The following is a 23,808-nucleotide window of genomic DNA, read 5'->3' on the forward strand; positions in this document are numbered from 1 at the left end:
TGGAAACAACCTAGATACCCTTCAACTGAAGAATGGATAAATAAAATGTGGTACATATACACAATGAAGTACTACCAGCAGAGAAAAACAAAGACATCATGAGGTTTGCAGGCAAATGGATGGATCTAGAAAAAATCATCCTGAGTGAGGTAACCCAGTCTCAGAAAGACAAACATGGTATGTACTCACTCATAGGAGGATACTAGATGTAAAACTAAGATGACTAGACTGCTACTCACAACTCCAGGGAGGCTACCTAGAAAACAGGACCCTAAGAAAGACACAGGGATCGCCCAATGACAGAGAAATGGATGAGATCTACATGAACAACCTGGACGTGAGTGGGGGTAATGAAGGGCAAGTTTCCAGGGAAAGAGCTTAAGGGAGCAGGAGATCCCAGCTGGATCAAGAACAGAGAGGGAGAACAAGGAATAAGAGACCATGATAAATGAAGACCACATGGGAATAGGAAGAAGCAAAGTGCTAGAGAGGTCCACAGAAATCCACAAAGATACCTCCACAATAGACTACTGGCAATGGTCGAGAGAAAGCCCGAACTGACCTACTCTGGTGATAGGATGGCCAAACACCCTAACTGTCATGCTAGAAATCTCATCCAATAACTGAGGGAAACGGATACAAAGATCCATGGCCAGGCCCCAGGTGGAGCTCCAGGAGTCCAAATGGCAAGAAAGAGGAGGGATTGTGTGAGCGAGAATTGTTGAGACCAAGCTTGGAAAAAGCACAGGGACAAATAGCCAAACAAATGGAAACACATGAACTATGAACCAATAGCTGAGGAGCCCCCAACTGGATCAGGCCCTCTGGATAAGTGAGACAGTTGATTAGCTTGAACTGTTTGGGAGGCATCCAGGCAGTGGGACCGGGACCTGTCCTTAGTGCATGAGCTGGCTGTTTGGAACTTGGGGCTTTATGCAGGGATACTTTGCTCAGCCTGGGAGGAGGGGACTGGGCCTGCCTGGACTGAATCTACCAGGTTGAGCTGAATCCCCAGGGGAGTCTTTGCCCTGGAGGAGATGGGAATGGGGGCTGGGCTGGGGGGAAGATGGGGGGGCTAGCAGGAGGGGGGAGGACAGGGGAATACGTGGCTGATATGTAAAATTAAATTAAATTATAAAATTATACAATAAAAATAAAACATAAAAAAAAAGTGCTTCTATTTTAACAGTGTCAGATGGGCCAGTCACGTGGGGATCATTCTAACGAGAGGATATGCACGGAAGTATGAATAATAACAACAAAAACTCCAAGGTGCTTGAGTGGCAGGCTATGCAGTGATTGTGAAGGGAGATTTTTCTCTGACATTAGGCACACGAATAAAACATGACTGCTACCCATAAGGGGCTCAATCTGCAGAGAATAAGCATTCCACCTTATGACACTTCACCCCTTCAAGGCCAGTTTTCCCATTGTAAAATGGGATCAATAACACGTGCCTTAAAGGATTCTTACAAAAATTAAGTCAACCCAGAACCCACTGCCGTAAGCACGTGATATCAACTGTCACCGATACACAAGCAACACTGGCAGTAATGAAGCATGACACAGAGAGTGGAAGAGGAGCTCGGACGGACGGACGGACGGACGCACGAGGAGCCCGGATGACGAGCAGAGGTCATTAGAGCAGAGAGGCTTTTTCCCGCCTGGAAACTTCCGCTCGACTTGAAGTTGCCTACTACACACATTTCCAAAGGTTGTTTGATTCCAGCAGTATACACATGCCTGTGGCAGTCCTGATCGTTCAAGAGGCTAAGGCAGGAGGCCACCCTGGGCAACACGGCAACACCCTGTCTTTTAAAAAGTAGGGAGAGAGGAAGGGAGGGAGACAAGAAGGAAGGGAGGGAGAGAGGTGGAAGAGAAGAAAAGAGGAAGGGAGAGAGGGATGGAGAGAGAAAGAGAGGGAGAGTGGAAGGGAGGAAGGAAGGAAGGAAGGAAGGGAGAAAGGGAGAGAGGAAGGAAGGAAGGGAGGGAGGGAGGAAGGGAGGGAGGGATGGAGAGAGGAAGGGAGGAAGGAAGGAAGGAAGGGAGGGAAGGAGGGAGGGAGGGAAAAGGAATGAGTTTGCAAAGTGGCCAATGAATGGTAGCAGGCAGGAGGAGGGGCAGGAGGAGCACTGACGGTCACTTCAGGAGGAGCACTGACGGTCACTTCAGGAGGAGCACTGACGGTCACTTCAGGGGCTCAGTCAGGCAGGGGCCTGCACTGTGATGGCAGCAGGAAAGATGAACTCAGAACCAATTTGGGATCTAGAGCTGCAGGCGTCCTCCACTCGGGAAGCCAGGGAAGGCAGGAACCCACCATGTCCAGTCAGTCCTCCAGCCTCGCTGGCTGGAGATGAAGTGTTCAGATCTGAGCAAGTTTAACCTGAGGTGCATGTGAGACACCAGAAGAAATGGGAAGTGGGCGAGGGGAGCTGGAGAGGCGGGCTCAATAGACAAATCACTTGTTATGCAAGGGTGTACCCCTACTATGCAGCTGGGATCAGCAGGAGACACCCAGTGAGGACCAACAGCCAAGGTTGCCCTGTAACTGCCACACTAGGGCACACACACACACACACACACACACACACACAAAGAAAGAAAAAGAAAAAAAGAAAGGAAGAAAGAAAGAAAGAAAGAAAGAAAGAAAGAAAGAAAGAAAGAAAAAGAAACAAAGAAAGAAAAGTTCAACAGCACCAAAGGGAAACAGAGGAAGTCTACACATCAGAAAACTCCAGAATGTAGTAAGTGCTACTGTAGTGGGTAGCTGTTCCAGCTTTGACCTGGAAGTACTACCCCCAGTGAGGCTTCCGGTAACTGTCACACCTACCTATGACCTGCCCGCCCCCCCCCCCAGGCGGGGCAGAGACCTGAGCCCTTAAGACCCGGAATCCAGATGTGCCGGGTCTCTTGGTTCCTGGTGATCCTGGATGCTGGATGGTAGACCGAGCGGAGTTCTCCAGAGAACCCCGCTGGACTGCACTTCACCTCTCCCGGATCCTGTAACCAACCCCTTTACTGGCTGTAAGTTACCCCAAAATAAACCTCCTTTTGAACTACGTGGAGTTGCCTTACTAAATCCCCACAATACGCTACAAGTGAAAAAACAAAAACAGTTTTATCAACAAGTTATCAAGACTTTTTTTAAGAGGGTATTGGGAAATCACTACTTTAAAAGACATGGCAACCAAATGTCCATGAGGCCTTCTTCGGCTTCTGAGTTCAGCAGATCAACTATAAAAACCATCTGGGAGGCAAGTGGGAATATCTGACCACCAATGGTGGATGATGGGAGATACTCGGAATCTTTAAATTTTGATGACTGTGATCTGCCTCTTGATCTTTCACAAACACATACCAAGATATTTTTTGGAAAAAAAAATCAGCATATTTGTTTATATTTTCCTCATGACATTACTGTAGCCTGTGTACTAATTCACACACATTTATACACATGCACTCGCTCACACGCGCACACACCTCCATCCAACAAGATCATATTTAAAAATACAATTTTTACCTACTCTTGACAACAGACCTCAGCACAGTGCATATTGAAGGATTTGAATATTTTAATTTTGTTTATACGTGTGTGCATCTACATGTATATGTCTGGATAAGTATGTGCACACACGTGCAGGTGACTCCAGAAGATGACATCACATCCCTTGGGACCAGAATTACAGGTGGCTGTGGGCCTCCTGATGTGGGTGCTGGGATCTAAACTTGGGTCTTCTGAAAGTGCAGCAAGTGTTCCTAACTACCAAGCCACCCCCTCAAATATTTTAATTTTGTAAAAGAAAAACAAGCTGGGTATGGTAGTGCACGCCTTTAATCCCAGCATTGGGAGGCAGAGGCAGGCAGATCTCCGTGAGGCCAGCCTGGTCTAGAGATATGCAGAGAGACCCTGTCTCAAAATGAACAAAAATGAGCTACATATGGTCTGATAATAAGAAGCAGGACTTGTACCAAAGAGTCTACTACGACAACTGTTTATACCTTAAGTTTAAAAGTCCTTGGTAAGAAAGACTGCGGCCACAAAGCAGTCACAGCCACTGGTGCAGACAGGAGGACTCTGGACAAACTCCAGACACAGACAGAGCTAACTCCTGCATAACCTCTGACCCGAGGCTGTGTGAGCCCCTAGCAGGCTCTGCTCACAGCCAGTCTCAATTAAGGGTCACAGCCTCTGAAGGGGTAAACTGAGGCATCATCAGAGAAAGAACAACAGACCATAAAGAAAGTTTACAGGAAGATCCTGGCACCAGAAACAGCGGCTGGACGGGGTGGCAGTGGGTGTGAGGCTGGAGGGGGCGTGAGGCTGGAGGAGCGTGAGGCTGGAGGGGCGTGAGGCTGGAGGGGGTGTGAGGCTGGAGGGGGTGTGAGGCTGGAGGGGGCGTGAGGCTGGAGGGGGCGTGAGGCTGGAGGGGTGTGAGGCTGGAGGGGGCGTGAGGCTGGAGGGGGCGTGAGGCTGGAGGGGCGTGAGGCTGGAGGGGGCGTGAGGCTGGAGGGGCGTGAGGCTGGAGGGGGCGTGAGGCTGGAGGGGCGTGAGGCTGGAGGGGGCGTGAGGCTGGAGGGGCGTGAGGCTGGAGGGGCGTGAGGCTGGAGGGGGCGTGAGGCTGGAGGGGCGTGAGGCTGGAGGAGGAATGAGGCTCTGGGGTAGCAGTGGGTGAGAAACTTGTTCCCACTCTGTTGAGAAGCTGAGGAAGGGAACAGAGGGCAGGCCAGGAGGACAAGCAGCTGTGAAAATCACCTGTGAACTGAGTGTGGAGCCACAGTTAGAGGCTAGCTTGGGTGTCACAGGAAAATCCTGTTGCAAAAACAAACAAACAAAAAAAACCTTTAAAAGGCCTGGTCCGCAGAAGGGACTTCACACCATGCCCAGTACTGTAACCCTGATCAAAGGCTCATGGTTCAGCAGGCCAGAGACTCTCGGGCACCAAGTACTGCTGGGTTTCTAAAAGGACACCTTGCCAAACTGTAAGGACTATACCAGTGGTTCCCAACCCTCCTAACGCTGCAACACGGTTCTTTATGTCACGGTGACCCCCACCATATAATTATCTTGTTGCTGCTTCATAACGGTAATTTTGCTACTGTCATGAATCATAATGTAAAAATATCTGGTTACAGGATCTCTGATATGCAACCCCTGTGAAAGGGTGGTTCGACCCCGGGAGTCGTGACCCATAGGTTGAGAACCACTGGTCTATACCATAGACTACTGCAGCTCTCAGCTTCAGCCAGAGAAGCCTCTCTCTGCAGTGAGCCGCAATTTAGAGATTCATAACTGGCTGTTGCCCTCATTACAAGATCCGCCACCAGCATCCCTGCAGGAGGGGGTGGCACTGACTGGACTCAGCAGGTTATGGGGGGGGGCATTTGAAAGCGGGAGTAGGATGTGGGGTGTGGGGAAGAGTTAAGAGAAGGGGGATGGGAGTAGACATGATCAAGACATGTGATTTACATGTATGAAACTGTCAAAGAACAAATACAACATTTTTTTTCTTTTTTCTTTTTCTGGAGCTGAGGACTGAACCCAGGGCCTTGCACCACTGAGCTAAATCCCCAACCCCCAAATACAACATTTTTAAAGTAGGAAATGGGAACTGGATATGGCCAGCCTGGTCCCTAGATCTGTACAATAGGAAGTTAGCTGCCACAAGAATACAGAATGTAAAAACCTGAATTCTTCTACGCGTCAGGGAGGCTTCCTCAGACATGCAGATGCAACTGGAAACCAGATTTAACTTTGGAACAAGACCCCACAAGGCTATTGCACAATGTGTAGGCCCCTGAATGAGGCAGAGATGGGCTCCCCCTGCCTGCCATGGGATGAGGAGAAAGAAGGGCCTTTGGGAGGTGGGTGCCTGGTTTTCTTTCCCCCACTCAACCACGCCCACTAAAGCTGCTGGAGGCCTGGGTGTGCTCTGTTGCTCTTGTTCCCATTTATATGAAAACCCATTACTGACAAACCTTACTTCTAGGGACTAACTCCAGAGTGGGGACCACAGGTGTCTGTCAAGACACTCCATGCTGGAAATAGAGCCAAGCAGCTAGGGCTGCATTGATTGAAGTACTTTGGAGCCACAAAAAAAAAAAAAAAAAAAAAAAAAAAAAAAAAAAAAAAAAAAAAAAAACCACAGCAATAGCTACACCCCATATAAATGAAAAGATGATAAAACAACATGATCCCAGTGTTATAAAATAAGTACTTTGAGGGGCTGGAGAGATGGCTCAGAGGTTAAGAGTACTGACTGATCTTCCAAAGGTCCTGAGTTCAATTCCCAGCAACCACATGGTGGCTCACAACCATCTGTAATGAGATCTGGTGCCCTCTTCTGGCCTGCAGTCATACATGCAGACAGAACACTGTGTACATAACAAATAAATAAAATCTTAAAAAAAAAAAAAAAATGAGTACTTTGAGCCGGGCGGTGGTGGCGCACACCTTTAATCCCAGCACTCCGGAGGCAAAGCCAGGCGGATCTCTATGAGTTCGAGGCCAGCCTGGTCTATAGAGCAAGATCCAGGACAGGCACCGAAACTACACAGAGAAACTCTCTTTTTCTAAAATAATGAGAAGAAATACAACATTCTGCACAGTGAGCAATATCTTCACCTTCACCCTTGCTTTCTTTCTTTTCTTTTTCTTTTTCTTTTCTTTTTTTCTCTATGTAGCCTAGGCTAACCTTAAACTCATGATCCTTTTGCCTCAGCACCCCAAGGACTGAGATTCCAAGTACACACCATGGCTAAATCTTTTGTCTATTTTTTTAAAAAACCATTTTTAGTGTGTGTTGAACCCAGGGCCTCCTGCATATTAGACAAATTCTCCACCACTGAGCTACACTACCTGAGAACATAGTTCAGTGATAGAGCACGGCTCAGATGTCTGAGGCCTTGGATTTGAGCCCAGAAAGACTAAAATAAGAAGAGTTAGATAAAAACACAGGCACAGGATGAAGGCACATTCACAAGGGATAGGCTCACCTTCTGCAGGGTGGGGGTGGGGCAGATGTTGTCAAACAGGACTGAGTTGAAGATCCCATAAACGCCCTCATCAAGGTGGTACACGATGGTCTTAGGGGCCGAACTGGTTTCCTCTGTGAGGAAGGGAGAGAACAGGGGCCACACAAGGAGAATGTGAGGAGCCTGGGAATCAGAAGCTGGCACTATGGTGGGGCCAAGGCTGTGGGGCAAAGGGTTGCCCCTTCTTCAGGTATGGGGTAAACCCTGCAACAGAAGCTACTAAAAGTCATTTTTCTGGTGACATGGAGACTCCCCCTTGCAGCTGAGTCACGGTGCCAGAACATATTTCCCTGCTTATATCCGAGCCCCTAAAGGCCCCAGGAAAAGCAGAAGAGCAGCTCACCCAAACTCAGAGCCACTTGCTCAGAGGCACATGACAGGGAGGAGGTACATCAGAGTAAGAAACCAGATACACTAGATCTGGCTGGATACACTAGACAGAATATCCCCCAAGTCTGTAAGAGGCCAGGAGAATGCATGAATGCACATACATGCACACGAACATGAATGCACATACATGTACACAAACTGACCACACTGCCTGGAGCCCCACGCTGCCAACAAACTCTCTCTGAGGAAGAGCACACCACTGTGACACTCTCCAGTGTGAGGGTTCTGGAGCAGAGGGCAAAGCTCAAAATCAGATTCACCGGCACCTGTCACTCATGGGGTCTGAGAGATCCCTATGGGAAGCTCGATCTATCCGGAAGGGCAAAGAAGGGCACCGATGTTGGTGGTGTGGGCACGGGAGCTCCGGGTCATCCTGAGCTGAACTTGAAACCCAGCGCTGCCCTCTATCACCCGTGACCCTGAACTGATGACGATGTCCTCTCTATGGTCTGTCCTCGGTAAAGGAGATGTGAACAAATCCACTGTCATCAAGTTCTAAGAAGGATGAACAAGAGCCTGTACTTTGAAGAGGAGGCACACGTGGGGCCAAATGCAAGCTCACCTCTAGCTAACTATTAAGCAATTCACTGACATTCTCTTTAACTCCGTTTCTCATCCATAAAATGGGACCAATTAAATACCTATCCACCCTAAGGCTGTTTTGCGGTCCAGCTGCATAAGGAATAAAGCAGAGGTTCTCAACGGGGTCTGAACGACCTTTTCACAGGGTCACCTAAGACCATAAGAAATATCAGATATTTACACTACAATTCATAACAGTATCAAAATTACTGTTATGAAGTAGCAATGAGAACAACTTATGGTTGGGGGTCACCCCAACATGAGGAACTGTTTTAAGGGTCGAAGCGTTAGGAAGGTTGAGAACCCCTGGAATAAAGGGATGAAACTGTCTTTGGGGTGAGGGGAATTGACTGCAGCTTTTCCTACAGCAAACACCCATTCTCCAGATGGCCCCACCCCGGCTTAGCCCGCCACCGTCACAGCTTCAGGGAAGAACTGGGCTCTGCTGCCCACCTGGCACCTACCCTCCTTGCCGGGCTGGTCCAGAAGAACCTCCTTCTTGGCAACGATGCTGACGGCCACAGTGAAGGCAGAAGTCACATAGTAGCGTCCCAGCTCAGCAAGGATGTCCACACCGCAGCCCTCAGGGAAGTACAGGTCCAAGGCTGAGTTGATCACAGAGGCAATCTGGAAGAGAGGTACGTGCAGGACCACGTGATTTCAGGAAGAACTTGGCAGTTGCTAAGGTCCCAGCTGGTAACTGGGCACAGTTAGCCAGGAAGGCACATGATGGGGGGAGGGATGGGGGGACACTGGAGTGAAGACCTAGCAATTGCACAGCCACTCGCCCAAATAATCCCACCTAGAAAGGGGTATTCCCTCCTATAATGCTCGGTGCTCAGATTCCAGATTCTCTGCCATGGATCCTTCCTTCATAAATAAGCAGCTTGTTAAACAGTAGGTAAGGTTTCAGAAAACAAACAAACAAACAAACAAACACGCAGAGCCGCTCTGTCACCCGGATGGGTGACCCTGACCACTGTGAACTTTTAGAGTCGCTCCCTTCATTCTTATGCACACCCTCTTTTTAATTACATATACAGTCGGGTTATGTGGATTCGGAGTTTGTTATTGTTGTTGTGTCTTTATGGGAGAAGGGTTGATTATTTGAGCCAGGGCCTCATGTAGCCCAGGCTGGTCTTGAACTTCTGATCTCCCAACATTCACCTTCCAGGTGCTGGGATTATAGACATGCAATACCATCTCCATCACATGTCTGTTCTTACAACCTGCCACACTCAATGGACTCTGAATGTCCTCCAGTGTGATGAATGTTTTCATCATACTCCAGGCAGTTTGAGCACTGGAAAGTCCACTAGACTTCTGCTATGTACAAGGCTGCAATTCAATACTGAGGCTAATTCCTGGGGCATCTGGGGCCTTCTCAGGGTCACTTCCTATAGAGAGAGACTACAGAAGTATTGTACTACTGAAGAGATGTGCCCCAGCCAGACTTTTAATTCCAACACTCAGGAGGCAGAGGCGGGCAGATCTCTGTGAGTTCCAGGGCTCTCAAAAAACCAGGGGGAGGGGGCGCCCCTAGGGGTCTGAGTGGGAATCACTATGACTCATTTGTGCTGCCCTTGGCTCACAAGTGAGAGGACTCCTACAGTGGGAGCATTCCCTTCCCGCCCTTCCCCCCAGGTTTCTTGTCAGCCCATTGGAGGGTGAATAAGGTGCGCGTACTCAGACCATCGAAGAGCTCACGCATGTAAATACGTCTTGAGTGAGCCTCTCATAAGCTAGCTAAGTGCATGGGCTGGAGTCAAGCCAAGTGAGGCGTGCAGCCAGCTCTGCTGTGGACTCAGGAAGGGAGTCTACAAGCCCCGCTGAGGCACAACACCGGGTTAATAAGTAGCAATAAAATCCAGGAGAGCACTAAGCCCAGTGTGACACACAGGCCAGATGTACTGTACAGTGGGCTATGCTCACTGTGCCCCTCCCCCACCACAAAATGGCATCCAAGCCACCCTTGACCACAGTTACCTCTTCAAATCTCACTTTGGCTCCCTCTAAGCCAGGAAAGCCACCACCAAGGTCCAGAATGTTCATCGTGTGGCCCAGCTCGGCACCCATTTGAAACACGAGCCGAGCATCCGCGATGGACTGGGCGTAGGCCTGAGGGTCAGGACAGCCACTGCCAATGTGAAAACTGAGAAGGGAAGAAGAGCCTTGGCTTACATACAAGGTCCAGGTGCACCCATGCTACAGATGCAATGACTGAGGCCTGGGACATCAAATGGGCTACAAAGGGTCCCGTGGTCACCTAGGAGTGGACAGGAGGCACTTCTCCCATCCCTTCACGCTTCCCTGGAGAGGAATCTTCTGGAATGAGAGCTGAGGTCCCAAAGTATCCAGGTCAGGGTACACCTGTCAGTGAGCACGTGGCCAGGGTGAGTTCCTAGGCTTGCTTTGTTAAATCTTGACATCTACAGACGGGGGAGAAAAGTCCTTACTGCACAAGGGTGTGGACTAAAGCCTGAGGTGCTCAGCATGGAACATGAAATACCAGATAGGCAAAGCTGGAGAACTGGCCATAACTACACCCTATCTCTGCATGGAAGGAAACAATGACTTATAGACATTCAGGACTGACTCAAAGCCATGCCGGTGGGAGGAACCTCCTGGGATAAGACATTCTGGGGACTGTAGTAGGGATGCTGATAAATCTTCCTTCCAAAGAGAGGACACTGTCCAGAGGCCCAGGCTAGGGGCAAGCCCTGAGAGAGGCCCAGGATGTCCATGATTAGGTCCTGGGAAAAGGTAGTGGGTCTGGCGTGGGCAGAGTGGCTGGCTCCCAGTGCACACCTCACACCCACCACCTCCACATGGCTCTTCTTGGCGTTTTCAAGCAGATGTCTGCAGGATTTCAGCGACGCTCCGAACCTCAGGCTCAGGTGACTCAGGGAGTGAGAGTCCTGGGTAGCAATGCACAGAACCATCCTGTGGAGAAATGCAGCATCCCTGCTGAGTGAGCCCCGCCCCCACTGCCACGCCCAGCTGCTCCTCTTTGGACCAATGAGCTGAGACCCACATAGCTGAAAGGCCACTGAGACCACAGCCTTCCTAGGTCACTCTGCACTGCCAACTGACCTCTAAGTCATCTGCTGGGTCCAGGTCCCATTAACCCTCACCCAGGCAGCTCAGGTCTTCCCAATCAACTCCATAGCCAGACATATTGCATAAGAGGGAACCGTGTGTCAAACAAATTCCTAGGCAGAGTCCTGAAACATGAGGGGTGCTGTGCTTTGGGTGAACCAGAATGGCTCCTGGACACCCTACTATTCCCTCAGACCCCTCTCTGGATCCCCAGAGTGTCAAGGATTATTAACTGTCACAGTCAGAGAAAAACATCCATCCCTGCTACCTCCCAGAAACCATCTGCACAGGGCCACTGCTCCATGACCAATATTACTGTGTCCCTTACCCATTGGACAGCGATATTCAAGCAACACTCCACCTCTGTACATCCCTCAGATGGTCCACGCTGTTCCCAACACAGACATACTGCCTTGGCTGTTTCTCCCTCCCAAATTTCACTCATCCTGGGCTCCACCTTTCCTGAAGTGTGACCTCTGTAATACCTTGGGCCTTTTCTACTGAGGGCTGTAACATTCCTGCCCTGGATCTGGGTCCTGTCCAGGAGTACCCCATCCTCCTGTAAGTGTGGTGGGATCCAAGGAGCATCCAGGATGGGGACCTCTCCCCAGCTCCCCACTCTTTCCCCCCCTCCAGCCTCCTCCAGCAGCCCAGCCTCCCTGCAGAAGCGGTCTTCAGCTTACTTGGCACTGGGGTGGCTCTTGACCACCTTGGCCAGCTCCACTTCATTGTCGAAGCTCAGCAGGCTCACCCCATGCTTGGCAGCATACTTGATCTGTGCGCTTTGCTTACAGGGGTTGGCACAGATGATCTTACTGGCAGGGACACCGATATGCTGGACCAACTCCATCTCTGCCTGTGAAGTTCCAAAGGTCGTGGTGAGGAGGCCCCAGGGCCTGCTGGCCGTTGGAGCCCAGGCATGAGGGGCAAACTCATAACTATACACCGGGTGTCCACTAAGTGGGCCCTCTCTTTCTCTCTCTTTGGTTTTTCTTTTTCCCCAAGACAGGGTTTCTCTATGGCTGTCTTGGAATTCACTCTGTAGACCAGCCGGCCTCGAACTCAGGGATCCACTGCCTCTGCCTCTCAAGTGCTGTAGTTAAAGGTGTGCAGCACCACAGCCTGGCTAGTGGGCCAGCTCTTTAAGACAGCAGATACACAATTGCTTCACACTGATTACTCATTGTCTGATGGCAGGGATGCCATGTACAGACACATGGGAGGCACACTGTGCAATCCTGGGGATGGGGAGGTCCCATTCATAGCGAAGACAGCATATTTGCATATTTATTCTAACTTCCTGTCAGCAAGAAAAATCTCTCATTCTAAAGTAATCAGTATATTTATTCCAAAACTTCAATGCCTTTAAGGGGAGGTGCCCTGGGCTGGAGAGATGGCTCAGTGGTTAAGCACACTTGCTGCTTTTGTAGAGGACCTGGGTTCAATTCCCAGCACCTACAGAGCAGCTCCCCACCACCCATAACTCTAGTTCCAGAGGACCCTCAGCAGGCACAGCATGCACATGGTGCACATACAGCTATGTGGGCAAAACATCCATAGGCATAAAAATAAATAAATAAATCACTCTTTTAAAAGGGCAGGGGCACACATTTTTCTAACTCATAGAAAAGGCTCTGTGCAGACTCACGGGCTTTGGACAAACTAAGATGTTTAATGAATGTTGCTTGGAAAACAGTATGAAGAATCCTCAAATAACAACAACAACAACAAAGAAAATACACAGCAACTGTGATTACCTGCACAGGACCTACAAGATTGAGGCTCTGAACATAGCCTGAGGAACTTAGGAGGCCTCACCCTCAGCCTGAGGCCAACAGATCTCTGTGTTTGAGGCCAGCATGGTCATAGTGAGTTCTAGGCCAGTCAGGGCTACAGAGTGAGACCCTCCCCTCACCAAAGAAAAGTTGACAGCAGAAGAGGGACTAGTTGGAAAGAGAAGGAGGACCTGTGGAAGTGAGAGGGTGACAGGATAAATGTGAACCGAACACTTTATAGCCGTGTATGAAATGTCATAATGAAATCCACTATGTGATACCGAAATCCCATATAGGTAACATCCAGAGGACTTGAAGTCAAAGAGAGAGCCATGGTCCCCTGTTCAGGGCAGCATCAGTCACAATAGACATGGCACAAAATCAGCCTAAACATCTGTTTCTGGATGAGTGGATAAAGAGAACATGGTAGACTACAATTCATTCTCTTAAGAGCAGGAAATCCTACCGTTTGTAATGTAAATGAGCATGGGGGGACATTGTGGCAAGTGAAATGAACCAGGCACAAGAAAAATACATGAACTCACTTCATGTAGGGTATATGAGTGGTGTGTGTGTGTGTGTGTGTGTGTGTGTGTGTGTGTGTGTATGTGCAGGTGCACATGTGTGCACATGTAAGTGGAAGCCACAGGTCTACATCAAGTATCTTCCTCAGTCACTTTCCATTTTTTGAGGCAGGGTCCCTCACAGAACCTGGAAGCTTGCTGATTGGGCTAGACTGTCTAGGAAGCAAGTCCCGGATGTCTCTTGGTCTTCTGTCTTCCTAGTACTAAAATCACAAGCATAGGCTCTTCACCTGGCATTTTACAAAGCCGGCTCCTCATGCGTGTATGGCAGACACTTCATGTCTGCATGGCAAACACTATCGAATGAGCCATCGCCCCAGACCCCGCATTAACTACGTGGGATCTACAAATGCCAATGGCAGGAAAGCAGAGAGTAGAATAGCTAAGTTCCCAGGAGCTGAGGAGATGGGAGGCAGGCAGGTGTTAGTCAGAGGGTGTTGTTCCAGTTAAAAGGTGGTTTACAGACATCAGGGTGACTCCATGAATAGCAGCATGTGTGTGCTTAGACGCTGCTAAGATATAGGATCGTAAGTATTCTTATCACAGGAAAGAATGAGTTAAAGCATGTGTTAGCTTGGTTTTGGCATTCCACTGTGTGTGTGTGTGTGTGTGTGTGTGTGTGTGTGTGTGTGTTACACATACATATATTATCTGACACATGAGAAATGTCTTCAAGGCCATGGGTCTTTCTGACACACATCACCCAGCCCAAAGGCCTGAGCTGCACTGGTGTGCCAATGAATGCATTCTCTCTCCCTGATTACTTTTTGGTTACTGCCATTTTTTTTAACTTGCATTGGCTTATTTGGAGGAATGTGTGTGGAGGCCAGAGGACAATTTTTAGGAGCTGAAGCTCTCCTTCCACCATGTGGGCCCCAGGCTGGATTTAGTAACAAGGGCTTTTACTGGCTGAGTCATCTTGCCAACCCTTATTTGAGACAGGGTATGATGTAGCCCAAGCTGGCCTTGAAATGAACTTTAAAATGTTTTTAAATTACTTTTTATTATTGTGTGTGCACAGGATACATAGATGCATGTGGGTGGATGTGTCATGGTGCACATGTGGAGGTCAGATTCTGAGGGGTCGGATTCTCCTTCCACCACGTGGGTTGAACTAGAACTTCTTATGTAGCTGAGGATCAAACCCAGGGCTTCTGTGCATGCTGGGAAAGCACTCTACAACCGTGCTATATCCTTAGCTATTTCAGGTTTTTTCATCATTGAGCCTCACTCTTCCTTACCTTTACTGACCATAGCTCACATGCCTGCTCCATCAATGTATAGATGGTAATGTGTAGTGTTAAGTACTCATGTTCACTGAGGAGAAAGTCCCAAATGAGATGCTATAGGATCCTGTACACTGTGAACATGTGTTGTTCTCATTGTTAATAATAAAAAAAGCTGATTGGCCAATGGCTGGGCAGGAAGAGACTGAGTGAGAGCCAGACGAGGAGAATTCTGGGAAGAGGAAAGGCAGAGTTGGGAGAGACACGATCCAGCCGCCCAAGGAACAAGATGTCAGAGAGCAGCTAAGCCATGGGCACGTGGCGATGCATACATTAATAGAAGTGAGTTAATTTAAATGTAAGAGCTAGCTAGTAATAAGCCTGAGCCATCGGCCAACATCTATAATTAATATAAGCCTTTGAGTGATTATTCGGAAGCAGCTGCGGAACAGGGAGAGACAGAGAAAAGCCTCCGTTTACAATGAGATGCTTTCCATCAGGTGCTAAAAAACATTTTCTAGAGAGTCACTGGTTTCAGTTTCTTGAGCCATTCAGTCTGTCTCGACTACCTAACCGTCACTGTGGCACCACTGACAATTCGTAACTGAACCAGCATGGTGGTGACGTGGTTGGGCTCACTGTCCACAGTTTTCTGACCCGCCTTGGAGGTGCTGTTTCGTTCAGTCCTCACAGCCCAGGCAGAGGGGATAAGAAGTTGTACAAGGCCAGCGATGTCTCAGCACACGAGTCCACACACAACCATGCATACACATGCACATAAAATAAGTAAAATGTTATCAAAAATGAAAAAGCTATGTAGCAAATAACAAAGCCAGCATCCAGAGTCAGGCATGCCTCTCCATGAATAAGGAGTATTCACGGTAGGAGAAATGAGAGCTGTCTGTAGCCATGGTGCGTCTAATTCTGACCCAGCAGCCCTCAGCCCTGGTTGTTTACGTGCATTAATTCCTGTAAGACCCATAACCATCAAATATTACTGTTCACTCTCCGTATTTCACAGAGGGGAAAGTTAAGTCCAGTTAAGAGAGGTCCACCCACCAATGGCGACAGTCAATAAGTGGCATTGAGAGACACAAAGATCCAACTCCAGAGCTGGACTTGTGGCTGTCACAGCTCCCATTCCAGACACAGACCTGGCACCACGCCAAGTCTGAGGGAATATAAAAATGCTCCCTCCCTCCCTCCACAAGGTGAAAAGAGGCAATGGTAGCCCTGTGAGGACCTGTGATTTAAATAATTGTGGTTATAAATATTTAAACAATAAGTGTCGTTCAGGGAAGCCTTGCTCTATGTCAGACCCTGCAGTCCAGTCTTCTATCCATTCTCATCTAATCTTCATAACCACCTTATGAGGCAGAAATGAGGTTTGGAAGGTTATGTCATTAATTCAGAGTCACGTAGCTCAACTGTCAGAGCTCAACCTGCCCCGACAGGCACGTCTTGAGCATCTGTTAATTTGCCAAGCCGTGACAGGTGTGGAAGAAAACACGAGGCAAATAAAGTAGACAGGGTCTCACTCTCTAAGGAGCTTTCGGGCTGGTGGGGTGGAGGCACAGACGAATGCATGCTGAATGGTGGCAGAATGGCCAGCGGGTTCAAGGTACGATGACAGGAAAAGGTACAGCATGCCCGAGAACGAGGAGCCCCGGGTGTGAAGGACGAAGGCGTGTGAAGTCAGAAAGGAGAGCAAAGCCCCCACTGGAGCCTTGGATGGGCCAGGGATGACAGTTTCCAGGAGAGGGAGCGGGCCACCAAGGGCTGAGGATGCTGGAATGGCCTGCATGGGGTTCAGCGCTGCGGGGAAGGTAAGGGCTGAGGGCGTGCACAGAGCCAGCTGCCAAGTAACCAGGAAGCAGGGTGTGGGTTTACAGGTTATCGTGTGATGTAAACAACAGCTTCAAGATTCCAAGGAGAGCCATGCAGCCAGATGTGCCCTGCACACCTGCAATACCAGCGCCGTGAAAGTTGAGACAGGATTCGGAGTTCAAGGCCAGTATGGACTTTTTGTTTGTTTGTTTGTTTGTTTGTTTGTTTTCGGGGTTTTGTTGTTGTTTTTTGTTTTTCGAGACAGGGTTTCTCTGTGTACTTTTGGTGCCTGTCCTGGATCTCACTCTGTAGACCAGGCTGGCCTCAAACTCACAGAGATCCGCCTGCCTCTGCCTCCCGAGTGCTGGGATTAAAGGCGTGTGCCCGGCCAGTATGCACTATTACAGACCATGTGAAAAAGAGGGAGAGGGAGGAAAGGAGGGAATGAGTCAGTCTTGTATTTTTTTTTTTTTTTTTGGTTTTTCGAGACAGGGTTTCTCTGTGTAGCTTTGCGCCTTTCCTGGAACTCACTTGGTAGCCCAGGCTGGCCTGGAACTCACAGAGATCCTCCTGGCTCTGCCTCCCGAGTGCTGGGATTAAAGGCGTGCGCCACCACCGCCCGGCCAGTCTTGTATTTTAAGTAAAAGGTCTAAGGGCTTACTCTGGCCACCTGAGGAAAGACTTCATGGCATTCTGGGGAGACTGGTCCATGCCTGTCACAACCACCCTGAGAGAAAAGCCACTCTAGAAAGGACAGAAGATGTCTGTCCTCTGGCGGCAGGATGGCAAGTGAGATGATGGATGTGGGGATGGGGGGTGAGGATGGTAGACAGGTGTGAGGTGACCACTCAAGCCAGGGAGGGAGGCAACAGTGAGTGGATGGTGTTTAAAGTGGTGGAGAGTTTCAGACCAAACCCAGAGGGCTGCGCCACTCCCAGCAGCAGGCACCAGAGGACCCAGCACCTAGGACCTGCCCAGGGGGCGGGGGAAAAAACTACACACAGGATAGACCATCAAGTGTTTCCAGGAGGGAAGGCCAGCCCAGAGCAGCATTCCCTCTCTCTCCTGTGCACTTTTGAAGTCTTTCAAACTGGGAATGTACACTACTGTTGGCTCTTTTTTAAAAGAATACTTGCTGGACTGAATACTGCTAAGAGATGATAAGAAAAGAGTTCCCCAGACCAGATCCAAACGCATTCACACAGAAAGCTTTCCAAAGCCTGCCATGCTAAAGCAACTGGAACAGTCTACACCACGGGTGTTCTTCCTCCATCACAAGATGCTTAACGTGCTTCCAGTCAACTGTTTGCATGTTTCTAAATGCTGTACATCCACAAACCCCAGAATGCAGATCCTCTACCAAGGTGTAAAATCAGCATCCTCATCTTCTCTTTGAGTGAATGAATCAATGTACCACTTGAATAGTCACAAGTACCAGGGTGTGGGGTTGTTATTGTTTGCAATTATTTTTGTCGCTTTGAGATAGGTTCTTGATATATAGCCCAGGCCAGTCTCATAGTCACAATAATCCTCCTGCCTTAGCCTTCTGAGTGCTGGAATTACAAGCATGTGCCACCATGCTGGGCTTATACGATCATGTTTAAAACAAGGCGGTCACCGGAATCTGGGTGTGGTGTCCATGCCTGTAATCTTAGCACTGGGAAGGCTGAGGAACAGAGAGTGCCATGATTTGAAGCCAATGGGCTACATAGTAGGACCCTAGATAGATAGACAGACAGACAGATAAATAAATAGATAGATAGATAGATAGATAGATAGATAGACAGACAGATAAACAAATAAATAAATAGTATACGACTGTAATCCCAGCACTCAGAGAGTGAAGTAATAGGATCAGGAGCTCTGGGCCAGACTCAGTTGCATAAGATCCTGTCGAAATAAAAAGTAAACTGGTCACTGCATCCTTGCTGATCCCTGGATATCTTGTTGGTGGAAATTCTTAGGCGTTATCCAAACTAGACAACCCTGCTGAGTTCAACCACAAGGGGGAGCAAGGGAGTGGGCTGGAGGATGTGTTAATGGGGAAAGAGGCTAGGAGGCACATGTCCCTTGGGAAAGGAGGATCAGAGCACCTAGAGAGGTGTGGCCTGTGCCTCTGGCCTGGCTGTCTATCCATCCAGCCCTTGCTCATGCCACGCCTTTGGTCTAAGTCCAGGAAGGTATGGTACCATCAAGCATGGTCACCCACTGTGACCCACCAGGAGAGGGCAGCCTCTACCCTTAAAACACCTAGAAGGGGTGGCTAGTGATGTGGAACTGTGGTAAAGCACTTGCCTAGCACATGGCAATCCTGGGTTCTAAGTGCAGTCTGTGTGACCCCACCGCGGGAGAGGACATTTTCACCAGCCACACGCCCGCACAGCCAACCTTCTCCAAGGATCTGGGAAAAGGCAACACCAGTAGGGGCTGAGATCACACTGCCAGACTCAAGCTGGCATCTCCCAGTGCATGATCCTGGCATGATCCTGGGCAGGTGGCTCAGCTTCTATGACTCACTTCTTTATATGTTAAATGTGTATTCCGGGGACCGTCATCAAAACTTCGGTAAAAGAATGACCTCACAGTAAAAGAATGACCTCACAGACTGTTTTGAGAATAAAATGAGATCATGTACAGAAAACGCCTGGCAGAGAGCCTGGCCCAACAGAAGCACTCAGCAAATGGTAGGTGCGTGCCTTTCTCCTAATGCTTTTCTAAGCCTCTGTACCTCCACAGCTCTGTCCTTTGGAAGCCACACCCTGAAGCTAGAGGACCAGCAGCACCTCATCTGCATTTCTGGAAGTGGTGGGACCTAGTCAATGGGCTTGCACCCTGTCTTTCAACCCTAGCTCAAGGGACCCAAAGGATCCTGTCCCTTCCCGTATCTACAAGTAGAGCCGTCACACTATGGGAGGCTGCAGGGAGAGCAAAGCCTTCTGCCTCACTGGGCTTCGTGTCAGACACACACAGAACAAGGTGTGCAAAGAAGAACGAGAGGAGACTCCTCAACCACAGAGAGTGAACAGCAGTTAACCTTCAAGTGAAGGTTAACCCGCCCACTCCATCTCCCACCCCGGTACACACATTTTCCCTACCAGAATCACTCTAGTCCATAATCTTGGACAGGCTAGCTCTCTTCTCTTCCAAGGATTCTTTCCAGGACTCTATAGTCACACTGCTGACCGGGGCTTAATAGGAATTCTCCTCACAACGGCCATTACTAACCATCAAGAAACTGATGGTGTTGACATCACAAGAGATGTCCAGCGGGCTTGCCTCCACCTCGGGGCTTGGCATTGGCTCTAACCTCTGCCTAGAATGTTCTTCCTCTAGTTCTCCACCTGGCTCAATCCCCTGCCTCATTCAAGTGTGAATTCAAATCTCAGAGAAGCCTTCCTTGGGCAACTAACTAAGAGCAATCCAGCCAGGTGTGGTGACATGACTCTTCCTGGAATCCCAGCTTTTAGATTCCAGCTTTCAAAGGGGTGAATCAGGAAGACAGCGAGTTCAAAGCCAGGCTGTGGCAATAGCAAGTTCTAGGCTAGCCTACAGTACATAGGGACTGACGATTCAAAAACAAACCAAGTACAATACTCTTACCCTCTCCCCGGCTTCCCACCTACAACAGCACACAGTTCATTTTTCAGAAAGCACCATAACAGGGGCCTTTGTATAGGTTTCATTCACAGTTAAACTCCCACCTAGAATAGTATTTTGCTGAGTGAATGAATGAGATGGACTTAAGCAAGAAGGCTTTTAATCAAGTCAAGACCGTGAACCTCGGAAAACAAGCAGCGTCTGTCTTGCTCAGTGCCACACTGTGACCCACCCAGACAGCTAGTACTCCACCATGGCTCGTGACTAAGAACGGCTACGCAAAGCCAACCCAAAGCCACCAGGAGGGAATGAAAAGAGCAGAAATCAAATGAGGAAGAGGGCCTACAGCGGCAGCAGCAAAACTCTGGGAGGATTAGTCTGAAAAGCACAGTCACACAGTAAGCTTATAAAGGGAAAAAATTAAAATCTAACGGCAGAAGAGTGGTTTGAATTACAGGATTAGTAACTACCGCTCTAAGCCAAGACACTGTAAAACTGCATTAACCTTAAAAACTTTCTCCTAAATAGGAAAAATAAAATACAGGTATTTTTGAAAAAGAAGAAATAACCCAGGATCGTGATATATCCCAGCACTTGGGAGGGTAGAAGTTAGGAGAATCAGGAGTTTGAGGCCAGCCTCAGCTACAAAGTGAGTTTGAGGCCAGCCTGGACTACATGAATCCCCATCTTAAAGGAAAGATTTATAAATAAATAATGAAACAGAAAGAAATACAAAACCATTTAAAAGGTGACCCACAGGCGCAGAGACCTCTCAGGTTCCTATTTGGAACTTCAGAGCTGACAAGTTCCATGGTCATCTCTTCCTCCCTCCTCCCTGGAGCCTCCTCTTCTCTTAAGTAGGCAACCTGCCCAGAAGGCACGGTCAATTGCAGGTCACTCCTGTCCCCTCGAGTTACCAAGGGCACGTTTGGCGAGCACCAAGGTTAAGGACCCGGTAGCGGCAGGAGGGCTCACCTTGTTGGCACAGCTGAAGCCCAGCCCCAGCTCAGCCAGGACCTTCAGCACGCCCAGGCTGCTGTTGCACTTGACAGAGTAAAAGGGCCGGACTCGAGGCAGGTACTTCAGAAAGCAGAAGTGCTTCCTCACTACAGCACTCAGGTCGGCCACGAAGAAGGCAGCCACCTTGCCCTGCACAGCAAGAGGCGAACGGATATGAGGCCCAGCTCCCTCCCTGTACATGCTGCCCACAGTCCTTCCAAAGATGTGCCACCAACAGCCTGGTGTAGCTTTCCAGGGCTCCCACATCCTCCAGGATGGAAGGCCACCTCAGGCTGACACTCAAGGCTGTGTGACCAGCTCCAGTCCCTCCCCTCAGCCCGGCTAAGGTCAACTACAGACACTCTCTCCCTCCTCCAAGCCTGTGTTCCCACCACATCCTCTGTTGAGTTTGGCAAATTCCCAGTCTACCACCATTCAGCCTAAATGCTACCCACCCCACCGTGTGTGTGTGTGTGTGTGTGTGTGTGTGTGTGTGTGTGTGTGTGTATGTAATTTTAATCCATAACATTTAACACTCTGGCTGCATTCTGTGTGTCCTTTCCAAGCAGCAGAATTGTACATCCGGCTGTCTGCTCCACAAAAGGCAGGCGCTGGCTTACAGCCCACAGCCATTGACACACAGGTTCTCATCCCACTGCAAGCCATGCCTGCAGGTGACTGGTCCTCCCTCACAGACATGGATGAGTGTGCGGTCCCTCCCTGGGACTCCTTTTCCTTTTCATGCCACTTCTTTGTTGAAAACGGGTACCCACTCGGTGTCCAACATAATAATAACCAAGGGACAGAGAAGGTCAAAGACCTTAAGAGAGAGAGCTTGGCTCTGGAAGAGAAATAACCCTGAAGTAATTACAAGTTCCCTCAAAATAAATAAAATGTAATAAAAGCTAGATGGGACTTTCTACAAAATAGGTTAGTGGCCATGGAGATAGAAAATACAAACCCTACCAGAAGTGAATTAGGAAAAAGGCAACAGTGACGGGAGGGAACACTAGAGATAAGGAAAGATGAGAGAGATGCCCCACAGGGCAAAGCCCAGCAAAGGCACAGCCAGACAGCATGGCATGTATACAGTGACTCCACTCTGATGGAGCACAGCACAAGACTGGGACTATAAAGCCGCAAGTGTGGCCGTGGAGGCAGAGCCCATCCTCTGGTGGTGAAGAACGGCTGCTGTAGGATTCTGCTTTGGAGGAGAGTTGCAGGAGGTGGGAAAAACGGGAGAAGGTCATGCGGGCTCTGGAGAGATGAGGACGAACTACAAATGTGCTCCCACGAAGTTCCCACAGCCTTAAAAAGGTGAACTTCACGGAGCTGTCCAGATGTGTGTGTGTGGGGGGAGCATGGGGTTGGAACTGCTAGGCTCCCAACTGGAGGGCTGGGGAGACCATGCATGTGGTGATGGTGTTCTTTTCTCAAGGCAGGGGACACGGGGAGGGCAGATGTTGGGACAAGGACCAAGAATTGGGGATGACAGGAGCCATGTCTCCTATATGTCAAGTACCCAATACCAAATGAGAGAATGGGGACCTCCTACCAAAGGAGAGGACAGGGAACCAACCCACACCCCATTCCCATCCCCTCACCGTGGTGGCCTGTGAGGCCCCCAGAGTGAGTTCCTCCAGCAGATCCCGGGTGCTGAAGCCCTCCTCCACCATCACAAAGTCCGATTCACTCAGGTAGCCAGCCATGCTGAGCCGGAGGAGCCCAGAGACTGGATGGAACCGCTGCCTTGGAGCGCCGCTGGCTGCCTTGGCCACCGCCTTAGAAAGTATGCAACACACTGCGGGGAGAGGGAGATGGAGGGGACCGCTGGGGGACCGGCTCTCTGCATCCCTCACCTCCCCAGGCCTGGATTCCATGTCCAGTCTGCCCCCCAGCACAAGCCTTCGAAGATGAAGTTCCCTGGGAACGGTGATGTTGCGTCTACTAGAATTGAATACTCAATTATTCCCATCTGTTAAATGGGATTGCTTTGGAGTTCCTTTCCAGTTCTGAAATTTGGGATTGGAAGGAAAATCAAATCTCAGCGTGGGAACAGAGCTGAGAAACCTAGGTGGGGAAGTCACGAGGACACCTCCAGTCCCGAACACGCCTTCCTAAAGGGCCAAAAACAGGAGCTTGAGTTCGAGTCTGCTCACTGCTGCATGACCTTGGGTCAGTTTCCCCATTTATAAGGGGTTGGTTCTGACACGCTACGAATGCTCTAAGTGCCACCGGTGGGTTCTGTCCGCGGGACCCCTCTCTCGAGTGCAGGGCGAGGGTCCCGCACCCCAGCCCCAGGCCTCCTTACCAAGCCCCGTCCTCCTTCGCGGGGGCCAGAGCCAGGCGCGCTGCTAGGGGGGGTCGCCGGTGACCTCGAAACTTGTGCAACACCCCGAGGAGGAGTGGCAGTTGCGGAGCCGAGGCCCCTGCTGAGAGGAGGCAAGGGGGTCCGGGGAGCAGGTCAGCGGCCAAGGGCCGAGGGCGCCCGCTCCCCGAGGCTCCCCCCAGCCATCCCCTGCACTCGCCTTAAAACGCATTTACACGGCTTCGGCCCATAGGTCTCCCCAGCGAGTGAATCGGATCCTCGGCGCCTCCGCTCGCTCGCTCCCCCCGGCTTCGGCCCCGCGGCCTGCGCCCCGCGCGCCCAGCAGCCACCGACCCCACGCCCCGCCTTGCGCCCGCTGCTCGCTTATA

General features: G+C 49.8%; 1 protein-coding gene across 2 annotated transcripts in view; it reads right to left on the reverse strand.

Annotated features, from left to right (window-relative positions):
• The window catches only part of Azin2 (antizyme inhibitor 2), a 35,983-nt gene extending 12,443 nt beyond the window's left edge, over window positions 1-23,540 (reverse strand). The window contains exons 1-8 of one of the 2 annotated variants that reach the window (XM_059255000.1): window positions 23,423-23,540; window positions 22,716-22,912; window positions 21,088-21,261; window positions 11,787-11,959; window positions 10,813-10,947; window positions 9,991-10,156; window positions 8,469-8,631; window positions 6,994-7,106 (exon numbers count right to left, since the gene is read on the reverse strand). In XM_059255000.1, the coding sequence (XP_059110983.1) occupies window positions 6,994-7,106; window positions 8,469-8,631; window positions 9,991-10,156; window positions 10,813-10,947; window positions 11,787-11,959; window positions 21,088-21,261; window positions 22,716-22,820 (1,029 nt within the window). In that variant the 5' untranslated portion in view covers window positions 22,821-22,912; window positions 23,423-23,540. The remainder of the gene's footprint in view (window positions 1-6,993; window positions 7,107-8,468; window positions 8,632-9,990; window positions 10,157-10,812; window positions 10,948-11,786; window positions 11,960-21,087; window positions 21,262-22,715; window positions 22,913-23,422) is intronic. The other variant, XM_059255001.1, reaches the window with a different exon arrangement.
• Window positions 23,541-23,808: the final 268 nt, after the last annotated feature.

This window comes from Peromyscus eremicus, chromosome 2 (genome assembly GCF_949786415.1).
Source record: "Peromyscus eremicus chromosome 2, PerEre_H2_v1, whole genome shotgun sequence".
NCBI classification, from domain to species: domain Eukaryota; kingdom Metazoa; phylum Chordata; class Mammalia; order Rodentia; family Cricetidae; genus Peromyscus; species Peromyscus eremicus.